Genomic DNA, 15262 nt, shown 5'->3' with positions numbered 1-15262 from the left:
GCGCTTGCAGCACATTAAGGTCATATCAGTGCCAGTGAAAAGGAAGAAAATGGGAAAGTAAAAAGTTTTAGAATTACAATTAAAGCACCCAAGAAAGGGTAAGACAAAGGGGAATTGGTTCAAATAGGAAACGGATGTAGATTCCAAGAGCACAATATCAAAGTACTTAGTTTGACATCACCTAAAAGTCTCACCCGACACCAGCACAAGATCCCACTAAGCGGAATACACTCAAATGTTTACAAATCATATGTTGAAAATAAAAATAATAACAATACATAACAGAGAGATGATTTACAAGGAAAAAAATATCATCTCCCAAAACTCTAGCTATACATTTGACTATTACCCTCCCAGCCAAGGACTCGGGCCAGGGTCAGGACAAAACTAAGTAATCTCATTCCAAGACAAAGACAGAAATCAATTTGGAAACAGATAAAGGGGGGTAGAAGACACGGTAAGTGCCTCCCTGTCATGAGAGGTCAGGAACCCCACCCAGGTACATATCATTCAATCTGTCACAACCTACTTCTGTCAACCTTGTTTGTGACCCATCCCTTCAAGCCAATATTGAGTGAAACCTCTACTACTTACTGTGGCCTGTGGTAAACCATGTAGAATGTGAAAATTCTCTAAGTAATTCAGTTGGTTTTTTTTTTAATATGACAATTTAAAATAATGAGAAAGCCATGTTTTATTTTTTTCAGACTTTGTTCTGCACTTGCAACACTTTTAGGTCATTTGTTTTGTTTGTTTTTCAGCGTTTTAAGGCGCTTGCAACACATTTAGGTTATATCAGCGCCAGTAGAAAGGAAGAAAATGAGACCCACCACCACCTTACATTTATCCTATATGCATGATTAAGTACTTATCATTTGTGTTCATGTTGTAAAGGGCTTTACGGCGCTTGCAGCACATTAAGGTCATATCAGTGCCAGTGAAAAGGAAGAAAATGGGAAAGTAAAAAGTTCTAGAATTACAATTAAAGCACCCAAGAAAAAGTAAGATATAGGGGAACTGGGAACAAAAAAGGATCAGATGTAGATTCCAAAGCATACCACCAATGTACTTAGTTTGAGATCACCTATAAGTCTCATCCGGACACAAGCACAAAATCCAACAAAGAGGAATACACCCAAATGCTTACATTATACATTCAAAATAACATATAATAATACATAACAGAGAGATGAATTACAAGGAAAAAAATATCATCTCCCAAAACAATAACTATGCATTTGACTGTTTCCCTCCCAGCTAGGACTCCGGCCAGGGCCAGGACAAAACCAAGTAATCTCATTCCAAGACAAAGACAGAAATCATGATGGAAAACAGATATAAGGGGATAGAAGACTCAGTATGCACCCCCCCTGCCCACTATGGGAGGTCAAGAACCCCACCCAGTTTAGGTCATTTCAATGTCACAAAAAAAGGAAGATTAAAGAGTAGTCAAAGTATTTAGATCAAAATTATGAGCGCCTATGTAAAAAAAGAAAAAGAAAGACGAAGGGGACAACTATCTGAAAGTCCAAAATTGACACAGCCACACGATCCACACAAAACGGTATATACTCCAATGGGTACATAAGAAACATAATAACAAAGAATCTGAACAAAATATATTATGAAGAGATGATTTACATGAAAAAAAACTCCAGCATTTCTAACAAAAGATAAATCCATCTGCATCCCTCTCAACAAGTCTAAGGACATTTATTTTTTTTAAAAGGGTTTTACGGCGCTTGCACCACATTTAGGTTATAGTAGCGCCAGTAAAAAGAAGAAAATGGGACAGTAAAAAGTTCTAGAATTACAATTAAAGCATCCAAGAAAAAGGGGAACTGGGAACAAATAGGGATCAGATGTAGATTCCAAGAGCATACCATCAATGTTCTTAGTTTGAGATCACCAATAAGTCTCATCCGGACACAAGCACGGCCCCCACTAAGAGGAATACACTCAAATGCTTACATTATAAATTAGAACAAATATAATAATACATAACAGAGAGATGATTTACAAGGAAAAAAATATCATCTCCCAAAACAATAACTATGCATTCGACTGTTTCCCTCCCAGCCAGGACCCCGACCAGGGCCAGGACAAAACCAAGCAATCTCATTCCAAGACAAAGACAGAATGCAAGTTGGAAAACAGATATAGGGGGATAGAAGACACAATAAGTACCTCCCTGCCCACTATGGGAGGTAGGAACCCCACCCAGAAGTCTAAGGACAGGGCCCAGGTGAAACTAAATGGTATCATTACAGAAAAAGGTCAGAAAGTGCATGGAAAGGACAAATAATGTAGGGGAATAGAAGAGATAGCAAGGCTTTGGATTTGAGAAATATCGACCAGCCCAAAAGGTCAAATGTTTAAAGTCTGATCGTTAATCTAATGCAGTCCTTATTCATTATCAAGTTATCGACAAGCCAGCTAGCCTGATAGAATGATTTTTGGGGAGAAAGCAGTATGGCAAGGTTTTACTATACTTTTATCACGGCTTTGGGATAGAATTTCCTCCATTTTAATCTTGCTGAGAAGACATACATTTGATGAGATAGATGGCACAGTAAACAATTGACTTTTAATCCTTCAAACTATCAAATGATAATTTATCTTTGAATCTGTCTTCATCTATATGTAATTCTGCAATATCAAACTATAAGTCATTTCTTTATAACTTTTTCAGAAATGTTATTCATAAATTGCTTCATTGTTTCATATATTTCTTTGTTCTTATATATCTTATTGATGTTCAAAATAATTTCAATGCACAAAATCATTGCATTAATTTCAACCTGGACAATTTTTATTCTGAAAACATTTAGCTTAATGTTAAAAATTCTATTAATTAAAAAACATGTATTAAAAACAAAACAAAAACAAAAACAAAACAACATCTATGCAGATTTAATTATTATTTACAGATAAACCCAATTCTAAGACGGGAGCCATTTTAAACATTAAATAAATAAAAAAGGGATTCAAGTGAGAGATGTGTCAATTTCATGCTCTCCATTATCTTCTTCAATCTGGGGCATAGGATCTGTACAATGCTTATTTATCGCTGCCATTGCTCCTGCTGATGGTGGTGTTGATGATGATGATGGTGGTAAAACTATATTAAGATTGTGACTTAGTGATGGACCACCAAGGCGGCGAGGGAAAGTTACAACACCAGGTGTTTCTAGAGGTGGCAAACTGGACAGTTCAATATTTGAATCATCATCATTATCAACAACAGCGGTTATAAATGGATTTGAATATGGGGAAGAGTCATCAGAGATGCCACCAAGATATGGTGGATGTTCTGCTGCAGAGGCAACAGAAGTAGATTGCACAGATGGTTGGAGGTCCTGATATTTTGTAAGACGAGAGAATTCTGAAAACCCATGAGGTCTCTGTTGATGACCTTGACCTTGATTTGGCAGGACAGAAGAGGATGAAAGAGATAAGGTGGAAGAATCTGACACACCCATGTTAACATCAAAGTGGTGTGGTAATTTTTCTTGGCTTAGTTGTCGAGGCTGGTGTGGAAAGTGGCTTCCAGCTACCCCATATAATCCTATATTGGAGGATGGCGGCACATAACCAGAATTATGAGATCTTGCTGCAGCTGCAACATCCTCCTGTTGAACACGGCTCAGCCGAGGGCTATTATGCCCCAACCTCTTCTGTCTGTGGTGCATGTCGTGTATATGAAGAACACTGAGACTCATATTTCCTGCCATAAGTTCTCGCTGACCTTCATCGATATAGTTTGGAGCTAAGCTAGCAGAATGGAAAGATCCTGATGTGGAGAGAGACACTGGAATTGCTGATGGCATTGGGCCATCGTGATTGGACAACCCCCCTCTCAGCTTGTGAGAATGAGACATGTGTGATGGCATTCCTCCAACTCCTCCTTGGCCATGGTGCATCAGCTGTTGCTGGATACTATGCTGCAAGGACACGTTCTGAGGATAAAAATAGTAAAAAACAATTTGTGGTAATAATAATCTTTTAAAATATGGTTGCTCATCAATCCTATGAACAAATATGATTTAAAACTTTCATAATTGCAATAGCTAATACAACTCTTTTTATTTCCACAAATAGGTGCATATTTGTTTTATCTGCTCTCTCGTAAATCATAATTTCTCTCAGTGTTCTAACCATGTAAAACTTTTGTACGTTGAATGATCTAAGAAAAATTGAATGACAACTAGAACTCTTCTTAAAGATTATGCATGCATTTAAACCTGAGACACATATATAAAAAATCGACGAAATTGGCAAATGTATATCAAGGTGAGTACTTCCAACAAAGCTACTGATGCTTTAAAATTCTAAACAAAATGATTTTATGGTAGACTTCTATCAGCAAAGTTTTGAACAGTGTAATTTGCATGTAGAATGATAATTTGTCTTAAGTATTACAATCTTCAAAATAACAACTGTTTTACTTTTTTACTGTTCCATTAATCACAAAATTCATACATGAAACATTTTTTCACTTCATCAATTCTTGAATTGAACTATGACCTAACTTAATTACCATCAGTGTTGGATCCAAAGGATGAACAAGGCCGAGACTTGGCAAACTCATTGGTTCAGGTATCATACTTGTAAATGCTGCTGGCATATCACGCTGAACTGTAATGAGTTAATTTTTTTAAATGCCTTTATTAGAATATAGAATACTTTGAGGTGCTTGAATTGAATATGTAATTTTTAATGCATCTATGACCACAATAGAGAGAGAGAGAGAGAGAGAGAGAGAGAGAGAGAGAGAGAGAGAGAGAGAGAGAGAGAGAGAGAGAGAGAGAGAGAGAGAGAGAGAGAGAGAGAGAGAAAGTGAGAGAGAGAGATATATGCTTTATTATATATTATTTAGAATCATAATTGTCAGCTCAATGACACAATTACACAAAAAATCAAGAAAGAAATGCAGTCCAAGGTACATATTGCATTCTACTAAGATAGTAGGGCACCTAAATGGTGTTTGCTACAGGCACAATTGTCAACTAATTTAGTTCAACGTCTTTGTATTTGGCCAAGCATTCAAGTTCAGTATGACTTGTTTTCAGCGTCCATGTAAAGGGAGCACTTAGGACAGACTGAACCTCCTTTGGTGAGGGCCATGAGAGTGCACCTCACTAGATAATCAGGCTCAATGCAAAGAATGTGCACAAGATATCTTAATTGTCTCTTGTGTATTTGTGAGTATGAGATCAAAAGAGTACATGGAGTCACCCTTGGTGATTGTACTTAGAGACTGGTTATTAAAGCCTTTAGGTCCTGTGCTTCACTGACACACATAAAGGAGGAACATATGGCTGATTTTCATAGATGTTATTAAGCAAGTGTTTCACCGTAAGTGGTGGAGGTAGTTGAAAACAGACTGGGCTACATTCATTCTATGTTTTACATCAGCTGTGTCATCTTGGCACTTTGGAAACAGTTGCCAAGATAAATGAAGGAGTGCACATTTTCCAGGCGATTGCCATCAAGTTGCATGAGTTCTGTTCTTCGTTTGCATTCCTTCGTTTTGCTTAACGACTTATCCATAAGGAAGCCTAAACATGATTTTTCCACCATACACCAGGGTGACCTCTTTTTGTTGGTGAATTATATGAACAGTTGGTAAATTATGAGAACAGCAGTCACCAGGTTTGTAAATCATATTTTCCAAAATTGTTGGAGATTTAAAAAAAATAAAAAAATGTAACCATCTGTAACATCGACTGCTAACATATATTTGTCTATCTTGATTTCCAAAACAGTCGTACAAAAAACCTTTACAAAATAGTTAGTCAAAAGTGAGGCCCTATTAATTTTGTCTGCCCAATATAATATGATACAGAAAAGAAAATCAGCATTTTGATGTAAGCAGGAAAATAGAATTAATAATACACATATCTGAAAACGATATTATCTAAACTTCCATGAGGCAAGCCAAGAAAATATTGAATACATATTAATATTAATTTTTTTTAATGATAGAGAGACGATGAATGATATAGAAAACAAGTAATCAAGATGAATTCCAATAGATATGGAATATTTTTAAGGATTGTTCTGATAGCTCAAACAAATGGAAATATGTTACTGTCTGTCAAATTCTATATTTACTCTATTCCAGATATCTTATTATGCCTGTGAAGATCTAGTCTTTTTGTTGAAGTTTAAAAGTACATGAGACTCTTACAGGTCTTTCCAACATCAAGGGATGGGATAATCTGAAGGTTCTGATAGCGGTGCTATATCTCAAAAACGTGAACGCCTACACCTCTAAACTTTTCAAAGACCTTCAAAATACTCTTTCTTATGATGTATTCAAAGAGTCAGCCTTTTCAACAAATTCTGGAAAGCAAGCCAATAGCCACATGGTATAGAATGCAGCTTTGAATTGGCAACTTTTACAAGGCCTTGTTAGCAACAAGTTGTTCTTTCACGATGGAAAATAACCAAGTCACATGGCCCATGCTAAATCAGGACTGTATGTTGAGTGTGGCAAAACTGTTGTTTAAGCCTCTTGTAGATACTGAGTTGTAGTTGTAGCCATTGCTTTGTGATGGGTAGCATTGTTATCAAAGCACGTAATGTTCCAACCTTTGGTCTTTGCTCATCAAAGGCAGATTTTATTTGGGACAGTACCATTTGGTTGTAATATGAAGCAAATATTGTAGGGCCTTCTGACACGACATCCACCACAAAGGACCTGTTGCAACTTAGTTTCATCCCCCGTGACAATACCTGTAATCCTGTTATTTTGGGTCTGTGGAGTTCAAGTAAATTGAGCCACTCTGACACACATCTTACCCTCTCTTGTTTTTGTTTTTCAGTCAGTAAATGGGATATCCATCTGACACTTACTTGAATGTGAAGATGGTTAAGGATAATTTTGTATATGATGTTCTTGTAGAGAAGTCTGTGGGTCATCTTTAGTGTATTGTTGGATAGAATCAACAGTTTTCTCATTCACTGAATTTGGGATCCACAATGTTGGTTGGCAAGATACATGTTCTCTATCTTGATTTAATTCTCACATCAAATGGCAAACAATTGAAAAAGAGCAAGCACACACACAACAAACAAAGTGCAAACTTTCATGGATCAAGGTTGGGTAGCTATTCACTGAGCTGTGAATTCATAAATATGTAGAACCGAATATTTTCTTTTGTAAACTCCATATTATTTTCTCAGACGTCACAACACAACTTCATTTGTGATGTCAGAGCCATAAAATGAAAAGTAGTATTACAAAAGTGAAAAATAGGTTTGAGAGTAGACACGATAAGAATTACTTTCATATTACACTTCATGTTTGAACTTGATAGAAAGTTCCTGCATGCCAACTATCAGAACTCTTTGATTTGATTGACCCTCGTACATAATATATACACCAAATAATTTACAAGGCGGAGGTAAGGAAAAAAAGAAAGAATGTGGAAGAATGATGAGCCAACACTCACCATCATGCTTAATCTCGTTGATGTAAGCGTTGCTTTCTTGTGGGGGTTTCCACTCTGGGTTCAGTGTCTGTAGATGGTACAAAGGTTAAAGGAAAATTAGAGTTGAACACTCGCAAACATGCACAAACACAAACTTACACACACACACACACACACACACACACACACACATACGCACATGCACAGAGTCACTCAGAGGCACAAAAACATACATGCACAAGTACACAAACATAAACACACACTCACTCACATACACACATTCGTTCTGAATAGACCAGAATTGTTAGTTATTGATTGTTTAGTATTGCTTGTTGCAGAGTTGTCACTTTTTGTCAGTTTTCGTCACTTATTTCATATTTATCATTTGTTGTTATTTATAATTCTGTCCACTGTCGTTATTGTTATTAATAATTAACAAGGAGCGCCTGATACCACAATTAATGCAACGCTCAGTTGAGAAGCTTGGTCATTTGGTTCCAGTCATAAACTAAATCTGGACAGTAAACTTCACCTTTTAGATGTATATCTCTGCAACTCAAACCTTGGGTGTTCTAGTTAGACCAGAATCATTTGTTATTGATTGTTTAGTATTGCTTGTTGCGGAGTTGTCACTTTTTGTCAGTTTTCGTCACTCGTTATTTTATTTTTATCATTCGCTGTTATTTATAATTCTGTCCACTGTCATCATTGTTATTGTTATTCATAATGTGAACAAATGTAAGATTTTCGCACCTTTATGAGCATTAGTAGAATCATTCAACATTCTTGGTCAGTTTCTTCTCATACGTTGAGAGTGAATGTTCTAACCCACTTCACAACTTACGACTATAAAGTTTAAACTGTATCTTTTTAAATATCTTTTGTAAGACAATATTATTTGTATATATTCTTGGAAGTTTTGGGTTGCAGCCCATCATATTTTCTAAACTGGATTGTCCTGATTACATTTTCGACTTAACGCACCATTTTATTTATTATGATTCGTGTTTAAATTGTCATAGATTTGTAGCCCCATTTTTGTTCGCAGAGATATACTTCTTGTGTAATTCATTGTATTTAATAATCTATTATCATTCCATGTGTTCCATTCATATTTCATGTAAAGGCATTAGTCTATCATTTAATAGATATTTACTTCCATGTTATAATGAGTTGTATTCATGTTTTAATATACAACTTTTGGGTTTTTTTCATTCTATATTTCCATTTGATTATGATTTGATCGACATATATCGAGACACTTCATCTTTGTTAGCATATTAATTACAATTCCATGTATTATGTTTATAAAATTTAATGTAACGAAAATATATTTTTTTAAATATTATATTTTGCAACCACTGCCGTACAAGCTACTACTACTACTACTGTACATACTGCTGTAATATTGCTGTAAACTTCTACTCTACATGCTTTTCTACCACTGTCCTGTTATCCTATTACATCATTTTCTTCAATCGCCCATCGTCTATTAAAACATCATCATCATCTTTATCAACAACATTCTCGTTTTATTCATTTCATTTGTGAGTATGGCAGCTTTTGCTCTGGTGTTATATATCATATTGTAATACCCAAATTAATATTCAAATACATATATACAAACATTCATACATACACACAAATATACATGCAAACATACACATACACACACTCTCTCACATACACATGAACACACACACACACACAGACACACACACACACACACACACACACACACACACACTTATAACAATGCAGATTATCATTTCGTTTCCCATTTCAATTAATAACCTAAAATAAGTTTAAGAGACTGAACTAAAACTAATGGATTTTGTTTGGCGTTTTTTTAAACAGAACTAAATGTTCTATGAAATTGATAATTCGATTACTTGATTTTATATAAATTCCACAATTCTTATCTATTCAAGGTGAAGAGGAAAGTTCACAGCTAAAAAAACAAACGTGCCTCTGTTAAACATTTAAAGTCATCAAGATGAAAACAACAATAATAATAATAATAATAATAAATAATAATAATAATAATAATAATAATAATAATAATAATACTAATAATAATAATAATAATAACAATAATAATAATAATAATAATAATAATAATAATAATAATAATAATAATAATAATAATGATAATAATAATAATAATAATAATAATAATAATAATAATAATAATAATAATAATAATAATAATAATAATAATAATAATAATAATAATAATAATAATAATAATAATAATAATAATAAGGGAAAATAATTTTAAAATATAATGTAAGACATGACATCCCTGATGATTTAGATAATGTGGATTTTACGAAGCTTAAAAGATGCTTGAAACAAAAGGAAACAACAGTGGGTAAAGCACTGCACTAACACCCAGAAGCCCTGAGTCAAGCCCCACTATCAACATCTTGTTTTTTCCTTGAGCGAGTAACTAAGCCCCTATTGCTCCTTTGTTGCATAACACTGTGCCTGACCACTGAGTTATCTCAGTATCTTCCTAAGAAAGAGCTTAAAGAAAAATCTTAATTCCCCCCTAAGGATTTACTAATGGAAATTTATTTATCTTAAATAATACTCACAGTAAAGTGCATAAGTGATAATTCTGTTTTTCCATGTTCTGCTTGCTGAGATCTGGGAACATTCTCATCTTTTCTATCCGGTTTCCACTGTAGAGGGGCAAACAAATGATCTATCATATGGTGACCTTAAACGCATTCATAAACATTTGATTTGTATTTATAAAATATAGTAATAAACCTTCAACTGAAATATCATTTCATTTCTACTCAGCACCGATGAAAATGTAGGATAAAAAACATAAGTAGTGAGGTAAGTCAAAACTTATATCAAAACAAGTCTGCCTTCCTTTCATCTTATTTCAGCGCGTCTCCTATATGTCATATGAAAGGTCGTGATGAGTTGATTGACCTTGATTTTGGACAATAAAAAAAAAAAAATTAATAAATAAATAGTGAAAGACTATGCTTAATTCTGAACCCAACAAGGACGTAACTAGTCATATTTGTAATAATTTATCACAATTTTGTATGAAATTTAAAATTTGATTAACAAATACAAGTGATGTATTAGATTTCAGAAACATTTTTAATTATTGCGAGGCAAAACAGATTTGTAAAAAGAGACAGATGATGCCAACTTATTAATGCCAGTTTATTAATGTGTAGCCTTAAGAGAGATAACGAAATCAAAGTTGTAAAATTTCGTTAAAAAAAAGAATTTGGGAAGTGAATAAATTCTTTTTTTAAAATACAATTTCAACTGTGCTGTTGATGTAATTGCCTCACCACATAATTATTAGAAAATCAGAATAAAATACAAATATGTCTAAAATTCATTTAAGTATTCAATCCCCAAATAGTGGGTGAATTGAAGTTATGGGATTATTTCATTGTCCAAATGTCATGGGAAAGTACAAGAGGACGGTAAAATCACAAACATTTGATATTCCCTAATTATTTCACCATTTCTCACTCTTTCTTAACCGACTGCAAAAGCAAAAGGTTTCAAATTTAGTCAGTTTATTCCACATACCATAGGATTGCCATGTTTCTTGACGTCCATTTGTGCAAAAGAGCAAACATCTCCAACACCAGCCACCTCGATAGTAAAACAACGGAAAAAGTCCACAATCTGGTGTGATTTGGACCGCAGACAGAATAACAACCAAAATGGTGTTAGGATTGGGCTGAAAAGCTCTTCAAGGAGATAAGCCTATATCACAGAGAAGAAGAAAAAAGAATAAAGAAATATATATATATACTATTATTATATATTATTTTAATATTTACCACATTGTTGGAGTCAGTCTACATCGATGTTTCAGGCCTTTTCAGCCATCATCATTCGTACCATATTTGTATCAAAACGATTCAATATATATATATTTTTTCTCTCTCTCTCTCTCTCTCTCACACACACACACACTCTCTCTGTCTCTCTCTCTCTTTCCCCTCTATGTTTCTTCATTTCTTCTTCCTTGAATGTGTGTATGTGTGTCTCTCTCTTTCCCCACTTTGTTTCTTCCTGTCTGAATCTATCCTTTTGTTTCCAAATCAAGGGTATTAAATGGATAGAAGCACGTTGAGTCAGATATCCCTTGAACTTTTAACTATTTCTCACTTACCACTTTGTATTGAAATAAAACAGCAAACTCATCTCTGACAGAGGAGGTGTGAGCATGTCCCTTCCAATGGTCTGGCATGTAATGGATCTGGGTCAGGATGTTCATCAGAAGTTGTTCAGGGCAATGCACCTCATTCTGACCGAGTTTAAGAGAAAAGACAATAAAAATGAAGTTCAAGTGCTTAAAATCCATTTTAATCTAGTATGAATATTGCATTGAATGATTACATTGGAGAAACAATGTAATTTCAAAGAAATGATTTACAAGGGTAACTTAGAAAAAAGGCTGTGAAACTTCAAAATATGTCACACTGAGATGTGTACAAGATATCTTATGGGAATAAAGCAGAATGATGAAGATGAAAGAGAATTGGAGAATGAGGAGGACGAGAAGGATCAGGACGATGAGGATGCTAAGAAGAATACTTCTTGATAAATTGACTGAGATATAAAAAAATAGAAAGTAAATTGAAACCTAAGTAAACAGAACAGAACTCATTCAGTAAAAGTTAGGAAGTGGATCTGATATCACTACACTACCTCTCTCACTGACAGTACTTAGGCAAGATTTGAGGTAAATCTTAAGTGCCTCTCTATGACGAAGTTGAGCACTATATAAATGAATTATTAAACAATTTGATCCCCAACCCTATTTTTAAAGGAATAGATTAGAAAGATTATCATTACTTTATTTTTTTTGTTGCGGATGAAATTATTATTACTTGATAGCATCAAGACAGATTTAAAATTACATCATCAATTTTTGTTGTGGATATGCTAAAATTGCGTAGAACAAATTATAATCGCAATGAAAGTCAAACGTCAAAAAGGACTGAGAATTACGACCTAGCAGTTCTTCTTTGTATTAATTTAAGTCAACGGATGATACAATTACCCTGAAATAAAAACGAAGGTTTGCAAGTTACTTGTATATCAGACAAAAAAATTGTATTATAATTTTTAGATTTGCTTGATGATATAAACTTTACATTGGCTGTTCGAAACAATGTTGATTCCTATCCCTATTTTTAAAAATAATAGATTATCATTATTATTATTATTATCATTATTACTATTATTATTATTATTATTATTATTATTATTATTATTATTATTATTATTATTATTATTTAAATAAATTATTAAATATATAGATTAGAAGAGATAAAATAAAAATAAACCCTAAAATCAAATTATAACCCTTGTAAAATCAGTGCTTATATATGACTGCGGCAGAACATGGGTAATGACTGAAACAGAAGAGCAAAGATTAGACAGATTCCATAGAAAACAACTGAAAAGAGTCCTGAATATACGATACCCCGCAAAAATAATCAATAAAACACTGTATGAAAAATGCAATGAAAGGCCCTTATCCATTCAAATCCTGGAGGAAAGATGGCTGCTTTTTGGGCATATACTCTGAAGAGATGAAAATATACCAGCTAATAAAGCCAATTCACACTGTCCTGAATAGAGACCTAAAACAATGAATTAAAATCAAAGGAAGACATGAAATTAGCATCCACAGACTGTGAACTGTGAAAGGAACTGACACAAATGATTAGAGAGGCAGCCGAGGCGTCCCAATCGGATGATTAGGAAGCGAAAGGCCATAAGACAGTAAGTCATTATTATCATTATCACTATTATTTTTTTATCATCATCATCATTATTATTATTATTATTATTATTATTATTATTATTATCTTTATTATTATTATTATATTATTATTATTATTATTATTATTATTATTACTATATTATTATTATTATTATTATTATTATTATTATTATTATTATTATTATTATTATTATTATTATTATCATTATTATTATTATCATTATTATCATCATTATTATTATCATCATTATCATTATTATCATTATTATTACTATTATTATTATCACATCAATTATCATTATCAAAATGAATAGTGATAAAACACATCCAATGGAAAGATACTAACAATTTTTTATTTACGTTTCAAAACAGATATTCAGAATTTGCAATCATTTAGATATTCACACATTCCTACATCCGTTCCTAAGACCGTTCAAATTAGCCTTACCTCATCAGGAATTAATGAAGAGCTGATTGTGGCTATCATCCCTGTAAAATAAAAACCAAAATATATGTCACTGCTTGTTATCAAACTCAATGAATGAATCAATTTTTGAAATCCATACTTCTGATTACCACAGTTAATATAATGAACTTTTAGGATCAGAGTATTGGGGTTGGGGAGGAGGAGGGTTGGAGGGATAAGGGATGTTTGCATTTTAATACAATGAAACCATTTCTTCTTCTGAATTAGATTGCATTTTGCTGTACAAGGTGGGTAAGATTACACAAGCAATTTAAGGCATTAAATCTGAGATAAACGGCTGATTATATTCACTAAGCATTAGCAATCCCATCACTTAATTAAAGAAGGAAAATCAAAAAGAAGAGAGAGGAAAAGAGATTAATTGAATTTTGAATGCCCGCAGACTTCATCATATTCCCCTTCCATTTCCGTATGAAAATTACAGGTCTTAACATTCTGACAACATGGAACCTTGTAAAATATCAAAATCTCTTCATCATGAATAATATAAACAGACACACCTCTGACAACAACAACAAAAAAAACTTGTTTATTTTTGGGTATAAATCAGAATTTCAAGAAAAATAAATCTATATCAATTCGAAAACCTTACCACAAATGGAGGCAACTGTGAATAAGTGTTCCACTTTGGTTACATCATTCAAGTCCAAAATACCAAAGAAGAAGAGTACAGCCGCAGGAGCACCAGCAAAGAAGGCGGTGTACCTGTATACAAAATTTATTAATATCATTATCAAAGTTTGATGATCACATAGAGTTACATAATTTTTGTTTGTTTGTTGCTTTAGGTCTCTTCCAACACAATTGAGGTTATATGAGAGACCGCTGAAACAAAAAAACAAGCAATCTAACAAAATTAGTACAAATGTAAATCAAAATCATAACCTAAAGATATCATAAGCTAAATTATAAATAACCAAGAACAAACAGGCAGAAGATTTACAGAAAAAAAAATATCCCCTGTCAAAAATACAATCACAAACCAAAGAAGCAGGATAGGCTAGTAAAGAGAAGAAGAAACAACATCACTATCGGATCGTACACCCATGCAAACATCATAGGTATATGATTCAAGGGTGATGCTCCCATCCAACCACCCGCGAGTTACATAATTACTGACGGTTTGATGATGATAATAATAATAATAATAATAATAATGCTAATGATGATGAAGATGATGAGGATGATGATGATGATGATGATGCCGAGGAGGAGGAGGAGAATAAGAAGAAGAAGGAGGAGGAGGGGGAGGAGGAGGAGGAGGAGGTTGAGGAGGAGGAGAAGAAGAAAAAAAAAAAGAAGAAGAAGAAGAAGAAGAAGAAGAAGAAGAAGAAGAAGAAGAAGAAGAAGAAGAAGAAGAAGAAGAAGAAGAAGAAGAAGAAGAAGAAGAAGAAGAATGAGAGAATAAGATGACGAGGAGAAAAAGAAGGAAAACATCAAAATCAACAAGAACAACACCGACAAATACAATAATAAAACATGGTTTGACATGCCCACCATTTCACCATGTAAATGCATAAATGGTAAAGTATGAGAGAAGTTGATCTC

At 33.5% G+C, this 15262-nt stretch overlaps 1 protein-coding gene across 1 annotated transcript in view; it reads right to left on the bottom strand.

The window, feature by feature from the left end:
- Window positions 1-692: 692 nt before the first annotated feature.
- Window positions 693-15262, bottom strand: part of LOC144965218 (autophagy-related protein 9A-like) — a 38400-nt gene continuing 23830 nt past the window's right edge. The window contains exons 14-21 of the mRNA XM_078900319.1: window positions 14307-14419; window positions 13676-13716; window positions 11605-11739; window positions 11013-11192; window positions 10040-10126; window positions 7461-7527; window positions 4541-4638; window positions 693-3959 (exon numbers count right to left, since the gene is read on the bottom strand). Of these exons, the coding sequence (XP_078756445.1) occupies window positions 2988-3959; window positions 4541-4638; window positions 7461-7527; window positions 10040-10126; window positions 11013-11192; window positions 11605-11739; window positions 13676-13716; window positions 14307-14419 (1693 nt within the window). The 3' untranslated portion in view covers window positions 693-2987. The remainder of the gene's footprint in view (window positions 3960-4540; window positions 4639-7460; window positions 7528-10039; window positions 10127-11012; window positions 11193-11604; window positions 11740-13675; window positions 13717-14306; window positions 14420-15262) is intronic.

The sequence above is a fragment of the Berghia stephanieae genome, chromosome 2, assembly GCF_034508935.2.
Source record: "Berghia stephanieae isolate SIO BIC M18660-M18661 chromosome 2, UCSD_Bste_1.3, whole genome shotgun sequence".
Lineage (NCBI taxonomy): Eukaryota > Metazoa > Mollusca > Gastropoda > Nudibranchia > Aeolidiidae > Berghia > Berghia stephanieae.
This window is presented reverse-complemented; position numbering and strand designations above follow the sequence as displayed.